A 12,003-nucleotide genomic window follows, 5' to 3' on the forward strand; every position below is an offset into this window, starting at 1 on the left:
GTCCAACTAACAGTTTCAAAGGCAGAGGTGTAGATTTTGAACAAAATTCAGGATTTAGGCCTCCCCCTAAAAAGGAAGTATCAATTTGTAATTTATCATACCAAGGAAGCATACAGTGCTGCATTTGTATACTGATGCAATTATTTCTTGCCTATATTTTATTTATGTAAGGAAGCTAAAGAGTACTTTGGCCCCTTCTTTTGACCATGTTTCTAATACATATAAGCTTTTTTAAAAGGAGGGGGGATCTTGGGCTAGAGATATACCTCAGTAATAGAGCACTTGGCTAACATGTCCAAGACCCTGAGTTCAACACCCAAAACTGCAAAAAGGGGTGAGGGGCTTCACTTAGAATAATAGCAGATTTTTTAATGTCATCAACGTTAATACATAGAGAAATTATAATAGTTACCCCCAAAAATATTTCTGCAATCTAAAGTATGTAAAATGAATCAAATAAAATAAAGTATTCAAATAAAGAAAAGGAATTTTGCCCATATATGTGAATTCCATTTTTCAAAATCAGTTCACAACTAAATTCTGCTTCAGTATATAGTTATATTAAATGACACCATCCAAAACTACCCCATCACAAATACCAGTCTGTTCCCCAAAACAATTACTTCCTTATAGCTGGACCTAATGCCCTCCTGTAGGCCCACAGTTTTTGTTTGTTTGGTTTGGTGAGTTTTTGGATTCTTTGTTTTCATTTTCTTTTGTAGGACTGGGGAAGGAACCCAAGAAATGCTATACAACACCTCCAGTACTTTTATGTTTTAATTTTGAGACAGCATCTCGAAGGGTCAGTTTTTGTCTTGTTTTGTTTTATTTTGTGAGACAGGGCCTCACTATGTAGTTGAGGATAGTCTTGAACTCACAACAATCCTCCTCCCTCAGCCTCCCAAGTGCTGAGATTATAAGCATGTGCCACCATGCCTGGCTTCGAAGGTCAGGTTTCAGGCTGGCCTCAAATATGCAATTCTCCTGTGACAGCACCCTACGTAACTTGAGTGACAGGCACACTATACTTGAGTATAGGCCCTTAATAACCATCTCGTCTTTATTCTGTTTTATTTACAAGATTTTTTTTTCTGGTATTGAGTACTGAACCAGGCCCTTTCCACTGAACTCCACCCCCAGCCCTTTTTTATTTTTCATTTTGAGATAAGCTTTACCATGCCACTAAGTTGCCAAGGCTGAGTTTGGACTTGCAGTTCTCCTGCTTCAGCTTCCCAGGCAGCCAGCATTACACATATGCACCACCATGCCTGGCTTTTTGTGCAGGCCCTTGATTCCGCTTTATTTAAGGATTATTATATGTGTGCAGTACACAGCACAGTCAGCTGTCTGTACCACAGGTTCCACCAACCATAGATCAAAAATACTTAAGGGAAAAAATTGTGTCAGTACAGAATGTTTTCCTTCTCATTATTCCCTCAACAATCTAGTAGCAATTATTCCTGTCATTTACGTTGTATTAGATATTTCTGGAGATGATTCCAACTGTATAGGAGGAGTGCACAGGTTCTAAGGCAATGCTCTGCCATTTTAAATATGAGACTTGAGCTGCAGGGATCTTGTTATCTGCGGAGCATCCTTGAACTAATTCCCCAAGGAAAGGCTACAGCTACTCAATAAGGCAATAAATTATGAAAAAGAGACCATTTTTGAGGAAAAGCCCTAAACAAGATGGCACCGGGACATGGTACTGTACCTTCAGCTCCTGCTTGGGCTCCACATTCTTTATGGTCGTGTAATACACATGGTGGCCGTACTGATAAGCCACCAGGTTCTGCTCCAGGTGGTTCTGGGCTGGACGCACGAACATCATCCAGTTACAGAGGCTCTCATCAGACAGCTCAAACCACAGGTCCTCGTGCAAATCCCTGTCTTTTCTGTCCCCTTTTTCAAGAGACACCTGCAACCAGAGGACAGGTAAAGAACCACACCAAAACACAAAAGTAAAACACTCTCCAACCCTTCACTAAAATATACATTCATATAGGAAACAGTGCTCCCTAAATCAACCATGTATCCCAAACTTTCTCTCTGTGTCTAGAAAGATACTAGAATTAGGATTTATCAAACCTAAGGGGAAAGTTTACTTCCTAAAGCCTCATCCGGAGGAGAACTACCTGGCAAAACCTACAAGTTCATAATCTACAAATGGCTTTAGTTAACATTTCAAAAAAGCAACACAACAAAAAAATGTTATAAATAAGCCCAAAAAAATGCAAGCATAATGCTCTTCAGTTCATTACAACTTGCCTCCTTTGGAGATTCAACTGTATTCATTTATAATACGCAGTTCAAGGATAAATATTTCTCTTTACAGAGTAATATTCTTGCTTGGAGATTTTGTATACTCACCAAAGAAAATCTCCCCATGACAGCAGCTAATTTCTCAAAAAATACATCCTAGCTATTCAGCCTCTCCCAGTACCCATTCTTAGCTCTCCAGGGTGGCTACTCAGACAACATAGAGCAAAAAGAGTTGGACAGAAGCAAAAGCACCAAATGTAAAGAATAGATATCAAAATAAAGCCACTTCAGTGAACTAGTCTTTAATTAAAAAAAAAATTTTCAGCAGTAAAAAGCTGTTCCAAATTGAACAGTGGTTTTCTTGCAAAGATTACTGGCACACAGTAGATACACACAACCATGTAATTCTCTTTATATTCCAAATTAATTTTAAACACAGAAAAAGAAGATAAAGACTGCCAATGCCTCTGCTATGTGCTGAATTTTCTGTTCCCCTAAACCCCAAATTCATGTGAGAGTCCTGTAACCCTAATACCCTGAGATGTAATTACATGTGGGAACAGGGCCTTCAGTGAGGTCATTAAGTTAAGATCACATCATTATGGTGGGCCCTGACCCGGTGAGTGGTCCAAATACTGAGAAGAGATCAGAACAGACATGGCAATGCACAAAGGAAAGACTTTGTTGTAATACAGCCATCTGCAAGCTCAGGAGAGGCCGCAGGGGAAACCAGCCCTGCCCATGCCTTGATCTCGGGCCTCAGCCTCCAAATTTCAGTTTAAGCCTCATGGTCTAGCATTTGACTATGGCAGCTTGAGCAAATTGCTTACCCCCAAGAACTGTACCTATTAGAATTATTCACATGCCTTCAGAGGCTGAGATTATAATCACCATTTTATTAGGGAGAAAGAAAACGTTTCTTTGAAATAAATTAACCATAAAAAGAAAAACACTAGCCAACAACCGCTATGAAGCAGAAATAAGAGGTTAAGTAGAAAAATGAGCACCCCTGAGAAAAACCTGTTAAAGGAGAAGAGGGGAGGAGGAGAAAGCAGAAATTACCTTTAGGTGAATATAACAGTCTTTCAGCTCAGACCCCCTGACGAGTGGCCCTTCCACGGGGCCAAACTGGGTGCGCTTGGGAATGCGCCTCTTGGAGAACACCCCGCCAAGGAACCTGTCTATGTAGAGGACCAGGGGCAGACTGGCTCGGGCCCGCGTGAGCACTGGCCGGTTCGGGATGGGATGCAAGGGGCCATGCTTTGGGCACACTGAAGAGTGTGCGTTGTTACACTCCTCACACCCTGCAAAAGAAAAAAAAACTTGAAGGAAAGTCCAATTCCTCAACAGGATTTGTTCTCAGGTAAAAAGTTCTGACCTGAGAAATCCCAAAACTAAGTTTCCAGGCCAAAATTCAGCTACACTTCACAAGAGCACTACTCATTCCATTGCAACACATTAGCTTTCAGAGACCAGTCATGAAAGTGCTGTCATTTTCCTCCAGAAGCAGGCAGAAGTTGCTTATGCCTACCAAAAATAATGTACAGGCTGTGACTTATCTCTGTGATGGATGGTAATTCAAATAGTGGCTGCTAAACTTACAAACCAATTGCAACATGTGGGGATGAAAAAAAGAAGAGATTCTTCAGCTAGATACTGAAAAATCTAATGAGACAAAATTATTTCAATAAAGCTACTAAAAGAAAACCTTGACAACACCAATCAATTTCCTCAAAGGGAGTTAGCGAAGTCTCATTAGAGGGCATATCTAACTCAAGCAGGCAAAGTACTATACAGTTTGCAATTTCAGCACAGACCGTCTGATCATGCTAAAATGAGCAAATTCAGCATCCCCTCCATTCACTTGGACCACACAATCGGCCCCACCTTGCCAGGCCATGCGTTTTTAGCTCACTCTAGGAGAATTCAACTTGTACCAAGCCTGCCACATTTGCTCCCTTTTCCAGTAGCATCCAACTATTAGTTGCCAGAAAGAGAAATGCAAACCCACAGAACAGGGAAAGTGATGGACCAGAGACTTCACACCCGTCCTGTTTTACCCCTTCTGGCTAAGTGGTGACATGGTTCAGGTACAGTATTTTCAGTTTCTAGAACTCTCAAAAAGAGAATGAATCCGTATTAATATTTATGAATCAAAGTGGCTTTCTGTGCATTTGACTCAGAAGTAGACTTGAAAACTTCTGACTTCCAGGAAAAACTAAGAGGAAGTTCTCTGCTGGAGAAGGATTAGAGGTGAGGCTGAAGGCTGGCCCCATGCAGGGAGGTTTTAGAAGCCCCTCTCGGAAGGCCCAGGAGAAACAGTGTGAGGCTGCAAAGCTCTGATCGACCTCAGTCATTCAAAGGAAGGAAGTAAGCACTTTGCCACAGGAGCATGAGGACCCACAGAAAGAATAAGGATCTGGTAGGTGGAAGCTGAACTCTGAGCAAGCAGGAACAAGACGCAGTGGGTGTTGTGGCTGACCAAGGCCACTGCTGTATAGCCACACATGCTGAGCTGGAATTCAGGCTCTCAGCACACTTGTGTGACCTTGGGAAAGTGTTCCACCTGCTAAGCTATAGAAGGCATCAAACACATTAGTAAGTGTGGTGCATGATAAGCATTTTTAAAAAGTTTTATGAAGCAAAGATGGGAGCAAAGCAAAGTTGTTAGAGCTAAACAGTCCATGCCTGGGCCAACACACGGTAGTAGTCTGGTGAAACAATGACCCAGGATCAGACACCTGAAGCCCCAATCGTCCCTACAAGGCCCCGAGCAGTCAGCCTAACCACCCTCTGGGCTTCATTTTTCTCATTAGTAAAACCAGAGAACACACACTAGTGTCAGGGTCTCCCTCCCAGGGCAGTAGCGTGACAGATGCACAGCATGTGGTACAGTGTGGGGAACGTGGGAAGCAATCAGTACATGTAGTACATGCTCATGAGAAAGAGCCCAGCGCCTGCACTTACACAAGTCATGGGGGTCAAAGGGCCGGGGCGGGTCTGGCTCCCAGTCATCTAGATCTGTGTCTTCGCCATCTTCTTCCTCCTCTTCCTCAGTATCCTCCTCCTCCTCCTCTTCCTCTTTTGCCTCCAGTCTGGCTATGGGGTTCTGCAGAGTTGCCAGGGGGTCGGAACCATCCACGCTCTCGATGGAAGGCAGCACCTGGTTATGCACAGGTAATGAGGCGTGGGCTGAAGTTTAGGCATAAAGTGAGCCAACAGCTGCTTTTAGCCAGCTGGGACACAGGTATATGCAGCAAGGACAAGGCTGTGTGGACTGTACTCTTCCCAACACCTCCTTGCAAGCCCTAGGAAAATGGTTCCCATGTAGGCTATAAGGAAGTGACTGGCTTTACTTTGGATGTCTGATGCACACAGCTTTTAAGCTCCTCTCTCCCTCCTCCCCTGTGCGCCTTACCTGAGCAAGCTAAGAAGAAAGCTTGTCGTTCTCCTTTGGGGCTCTAGGAGGTTTGAACCACGCAAGGCCATGACCTTGACTGTCTGACTCCATCCTCTCACCCCAGGAAGCCAGGCCCCTCTCCTTGCTCCTACAAACCACTTACACCTCCTGGAGAGGCCTGCCCTGCTCCCCAGAGACTTAGAGCACACAGTCAATATCCTGGGGTAGGTGTGGGATCTGAGCCCCGAGAAGAGGTTGGAGCAGGGGTCCCGCCAACCCTTTTAGGGTAGGCTCCACACAACGGAGGGAAAATCAGGCCTCTTTTCAATAACTTCCCTTTTTTTTTTTATTTTAAGAGACAGGAACTCACTACATTGTGTAGGCTAGTGCCAAACTCCTGGAGTGAAGTGATCCTCATGCCTCAGCTTCCCAGGTAGCTGGGACTATAGGCACACACCATCAAACCTAGCACACTTTACCTTCTTTCTGTGCGAATGTGGTGCTGGGGATTGAACCCAGGGCCTCACACATGCCAGGAAAGTGCTTTACCATTGAGCCACAATCCCAGCCCTATTTCACTTTTAAAACTAAACACATGGTACCACATGTAGCTGACACAATTCCATAGATAACAGCTCTCCTTTCAAATACTTCAGAGAAGCTGAAGTTTTTAGGAAAGAGAAAAGTGCCTACCGATTTCCTCACACTGAAGTCAGTCTATTGCAAATTAGACAAGATTTGGGTGACATTCTGGTTAATGTTATCTTACAAATACATGGGCGGAAAATAAATGGAACCTTAGAAAAGTTCTCCTGCCTCTAATGTGAGTGTTATGGGTTCTACACTACTCTCAATTCCTCCCGTCTCTCCTACCCAGTAACCCATAGGTCATGCTCAAGTCATGCATCCCTGTATTTAATAAATCGAGCAAGTGTCTAAACACGCCCACTCCCTTTATCTTCCCACAGGCTGCTTTCCTTTCCTGGGATGCTCTTCTCTACCAGTCTCCTAAATCGACACAGTCTCATTTCCCAATGAGCCGCATCTGATGCTGCTGTGCCTCCCTGCCCTCCTATGCTGGAAACTCCCACAGCATTTGTAATCACAGAATGTGGTTTCCAACAACACTGAGCCTCCTTTCCTCGCCAGGCAGCCCAAATCATTGTCGCCCCTGCTTCTATGGGACCCACATCCCCTATGCATGTCTTCATGTATTGGTCAAGGCTCGTGACTTTCCTCTGGAGTTAAGATAGAAAGGTCCAAACATTCTGCCACATGAATCAAATCCTTGAGGGCCAAAAACCCCAAACTCATTCAATTGTCCTCATATGGATGAACTTCCATCTCTCTGATTCTCTTGTCTTCATTTATTCCTCAATGATTCCAGATTTTATGAATATGCATCAGAGTGCATAGCATCTGTAACAGCCACCTCTCTACCGCAACTTGACTTGGATTCACACATGACTAAAATCACCAAGACCTTTCTTTCCTCACAGAGCACTGTTAAACTGTAAAGTCCCCTTCCTGGGGACTTAAATAACTTATTTTTACTTAAATGAGGGATTTTGCATCCATCTCCAATAAATTTCATTGGATTACTTTTATCTGCCCTATTGGTCTGCCAAGATTGCTTAGAATCTTGATTCTGACCTTGCACGTTAGCCTCCACCCCTCATGGCTCTGTGTCTATCACCCAACACCATTTGTTCTGAGACTGTCTCTACCTTGTCTCTCCACCTGTACCTAGTGAGCAGGCTGTGGGTACTAGAGTCAGACAGATTTAGGATAAACACCTGGTTACCAACATCTCTGAACTTCAGTTTCTTTATCTATAAGATGCATTTATGAGTATGTACTGCACTGATTGTTGTGAAGATTAAATGAAACAAAATGTTCATGAGGACAAGAGTAGAATGTGTGGCATTTAGTAAGTGTTCAGTATTAATAATAGACTATTATTACTCTCGTAAACTCTCTAAGGACTGAGGTAACATTATATACTTCCTCTACAACATCAAAAGACGAGACTGCTGTGCATGTAGTAGGTGTTCATCAAAGAGGAGTTTGGGGAAATATACTTGGCCTTTGAGAAATAACATCAATCCCTTCAAGCATCTAGAGAGATCCTACATCCAAAGGGATCCCTTGCTGCTGTTCACAGAAACATCCGTTTTCTGCTACGCATCAAAATCTAAGACATTCTCAACCTCTAAAAGGAAATAATCTTGAGTGTGTCCATACAGCCTGACCTGTTGCAGCAGTTTAAGACCACCACGCAACATTTAAAAAGCTCAGGCTGCAAAAGGCACATAAAATCAGCTACCTCAAATAGCAGGCACATGTGTTACTTCTATTATTTTTAACTTTTTACATTAAGAGATAGGGCCTCATTATGTCACCCAGGCTGGCCTCAAACTCCTACCTCACTATAATCAGCTTGCAGGCACACGTTCTAACACAGTCATTTAAGCCAGATGCCCAGACTTCTGCATGACATTTTACTTCTCTAATGCAGAGCCTTTGGGAAACTTTGCATGGGAGGATAAAATTCTGGGAGATGCTCTCTGTTCAATAAAAACAGAATAAAATGCCTAGTGAAGGTAAAGACCTCACAAGGAAAGGATCACAAGACTTCTGGCAATACAGTGGCTCAGGCCCCCTCACCTCGTCCTGGGAGGAGATGACTTCATTCCCGCTCGGCATCTCCGCACAGGTGACTATACTGTCCTTTACTCAGAGCCACTTACATTTTATGCCAACATTAGTGGTGAATGTTATCACACTGAACAAACTAAAGCACACATGCACCTCCGCACCTCATGAATTCTTTATTTCTCTGTAGAGTCAACCTGAAAGAATGAATTCAGCAACTCAGAATTATTCTAGTGAAACTACGATGATGTATTTTTCCCCAGCAGATGCTGTTAGAAGGACTCTGGTTCAGCAAGGTTGCTGCTGGCTTCTTGCCACTGCTGAGAAAGCTGACGTCAAACAGTACCAATAACCTTCACCTGCTCCCGCATGCTGGAGTGCTTCTAAAAGACTGTCAGAGAAAAGACTTGAATGCTTCCACATTATCTTTAAGGATGGACCCCAAAGCAGAGTTGAATATATATCAGAATCATGAAAATTGTCAAAAATGAAGAAAAAAGGGGTGGTAAGGGTCACTTCTAGGTAAGAAGTAAACATTTTTAGATAGCATAGCCCTGATCCCACACACATAGTAGGTTGTTTTGCAACTCTGTTACCAATTCATATTCAGCTGACATTTACTGAGTGCTATTTGAATTCCAGGCCAGGTGTTACCACACAACTTCTAAGTGGAGAGATGAAATTAAAAATTTGCCTCTGTCCTTTTTTTTCCCCCCTGTCACTATGCTGTCTACAGAATTTGGTCTATTCAAAGAGGGCAGCCAGAGAGGTAAACATCCCCAACACCTTAAGTCTAAAGCCAAGCAAGCTAGCACACACAAGCTCCTAAGGTGTAGCCAGGCAGTCAGTGATAAATAATGTGATTATTTTACTTAGAGAAAAGAATAAGAAACAAAATGATTTTAGCCCATACATTTTGTCATATATGATTCGGCACAGTAAAAGGAAAAAGAATTTGTTAAACTTATGGTCTACCCTCCTTTCCACTTAATGTCACCCTATAATTATTTCTAAACTATAAATGCATTTTGGGACACAATTTATCTGAGAAGAAAAATATGACACGCCACTGGACAACAGCAAACATGACAGAATGCGTCTTGGTTCCTACTGAGACCAATTATCAGCACAGCATATTCTCTTCTCAGTGTGTGGGGAATCACACATGTTCATTTTCAGAAACACAGAGGAGACTTTGCCTCTGCGTCTGGAGCCTTTCTTAAGGACGAGGGAACGCATATATATAAAACAGGCTGCAAACAGACTACGTCATCACTAAAAACAACTGAAAATAGAAACCTCTAAGGCAAAAAGAAAAAATAAATAAATACAACCATCATCTATGTTAAAACTTCATTCAACTTTCTACCTAGAATTTATCCAGGTCACTGAATAAACTGACAACCGCTGAGGTGTGACAGCCAGAAATAAAAGCTGTGCTGGTTGAAAGGAAATTGCAATAAAGAAAATGCTGGGGGCTCAAGGTATCACTCACTGGTGGAGCATGTGTTGAGCATGCTTAAGGCCTGGGTTCGAGCCTCAGCACCAAAGGAAGAAGAAAACGCAAATAAAATACAGAGCTAAGCCAGTGGTTATATTATCTTGTAATGCTAGGTTCACAGAGCTACATGAGTACAATTTTCTTGATGTACAAAACATGAAACAAGCAGATTATTTCTGGAGATTGGACAAGATGAAGAGCCCTCTGAGATGCAAATGGCAAGGAGACCTTTAATTAAAACTATGCCTTGATTATTAAAACAACAAAATAGCCAGGCGTGGTGGCGCACACCTGTAATCCCAGCACTCAGGAGGCTGAAGCAGGAGAATCGCTGCGAGTTTGAGGCCAGCCTGGGCTACGAAGTGAGCTCAAGGCCAGCCTGAACTACATAGCAAGACCCTGTCTCAAAAAGACCAAAAAAATTAAAAAATTAAAAAATAAATAAAACAACAAAATACCACTGCACCTATCAGATTGGCAAAATTTGAAAAGAATGCAAATAACCAAGGTGGCAACTGTGTGTGGAAATGACCATTCTCATATACAGTTGGTAGGAATATAAATTTTTTTCAGTATCCAAAACCACAATTTAGAAAGTCTTATCAAAATAGCTTCCTAGTTTATAAGGACAAATTTCAAACATATATAGAGAAAATAGTGTAACAGACCTCATGTGCCCACCACTCAGCTTCAACAATGATCAACCCTTCAACTAATCTCTTGCCCTTCCTCCTTCACTGGATTACTTTAAAGCAGTATCGAGATGTTACGCATTTTCACCTATATAAACAGTACAATATTTATCCTAAAATGACTTTTATATTTTATATATTACTACACTTAAAAGTAATTCATTCCTTATTGTTATCAAATATCCAGACAGTGCTACATTTTCCCCAATTGTTTTATAGTACAGTATTCTTTACATTTCATTTGTTTTAATTAGGATCCAAACATGGGTCACACACTGCACCTGACTGGTATGTGGAGAATCATGATTATTTCGCCACTGTTTCTTTAAGGCCACACTGCAGCACAGTGATGAATCTGCAGCAGAACATTAACTTTCCACCCTGTGTACTATGCACAGAAGCTACGCATACATCATGAGGCAGATGACCACTTGTCCTGTCTTCACACCATTTCCTCCCCAACCCACTACAACAGTAGACGTCCCTTTCAACTACAAACATGTATTTTATTCTGAGCCCCTTGATTACTAACCTCAGTTAGTCTATACTTGTCTGTTAATTCATTTTACTTGGAAGGACTGTCTAGCAATGCCAAGGGCACTGGATACCATCAAAACATTACTCAGTCTCCAAACAACACCTGGCTATCCTCAGAAGTGAGAAGAATGGACAGTGGAACCACCCTGAGCTGATGGAAGTGTTCCTGGGATGATGTTTCCACAGTTTTTCTTATGTTAAAATCAAATATAAAAAGTTCAGCCTTTCACTGCATGGGACAGTCCTCTCGGACTCCTGCCACTCTCCTGCCAGGTATCAATATACTCATGCTTTTCCATAGTCCTTGACAATCAGTAAACTTCTTTCACCACCTGTAGCAATGGCTTCACACACACCACACTTCACACAGTATGACATGTGCCTGAAGTCTGCCTTAATCTGCTCTCCTTTTTCTTTACAGTTTATTTCTAGGAAAAAATGAGGGGTTGAAGGTATAGTTCAGTGGTAGAATGCTTGTTCAGCATGTAGGAAGCTCTTGGGTTGGGTCTCCAGGACCAACACACACATATACGTATGCATGCACAAAACCAAAAAAGAAAAATACTCAGACAATTTGTCCTAGAGCTTCCCATAGGATAGATTTTGCAGACTGCACTCTTGTATGTCTTTTAATTTGTTCCATTTGTCTACAATGCTTCCTTGAAGCTGACAGTTGAATCCAGAGATGCGATCAGATCCCGGTTTGATTTAGAGGGGATGGCTGGGTGTGGTGGCACACCCCTGTAATCCCAGCTCGTGGGAGGCTGAGACAAGAGAATCGTTGCAAGTTCAAGACCAGCCGGGTGAGGCCAGACATGTGGCACACACCTGAAATCCCAGCACTCAGGAGGCTGAGGCAGGAGGATCGCTGCAAGTTTGAGTCCACCCTGGGCTACAAAGTGAGCTCAAGGCTAGCCTGAACTGCATAGTGAAACTCTATCTCAAAAAGACCAAAA

General features: G+C 42.5%; 1 protein-coding gene across 1 annotated transcript in view; it reads right to left on the reverse strand.

The window, feature by feature from the left end:
* Prdm10 (PR domain containing 10) overlaps window positions 1-12,003 on the reverse strand; it is a gene marked incomplete in the record, with an annotated part of 74,090 nt that overhangs the window by 38,575 nt on the left and 23,512 nt on the right. Inside the window, 3 exon segments of the mRNA XM_013511217.1 lie at window positions 1,715-1,918; window positions 3,325-3,566; window positions 5,230-5,425. Of these exon segments, the coding sequence (XP_013366671.1) occupies window positions 1,715-1,918; window positions 3,325-3,566; window positions 5,230-5,425 (642 nt within the window).

Source organism: Chinchilla lanigera, unplaced genomic scaffold (genome assembly GCF_000276665.1).
Source record: "Chinchilla lanigera isolate Chin_1 unplaced genomic scaffold, ChiLan1.0 scaffold00011, whole genome shotgun sequence".
In the NCBI taxonomy this organism is placed as follows: Eukaryota; Metazoa; Chordata; class Mammalia; order Rodentia; family Chinchillidae; genus Chinchilla; species Chinchilla lanigera.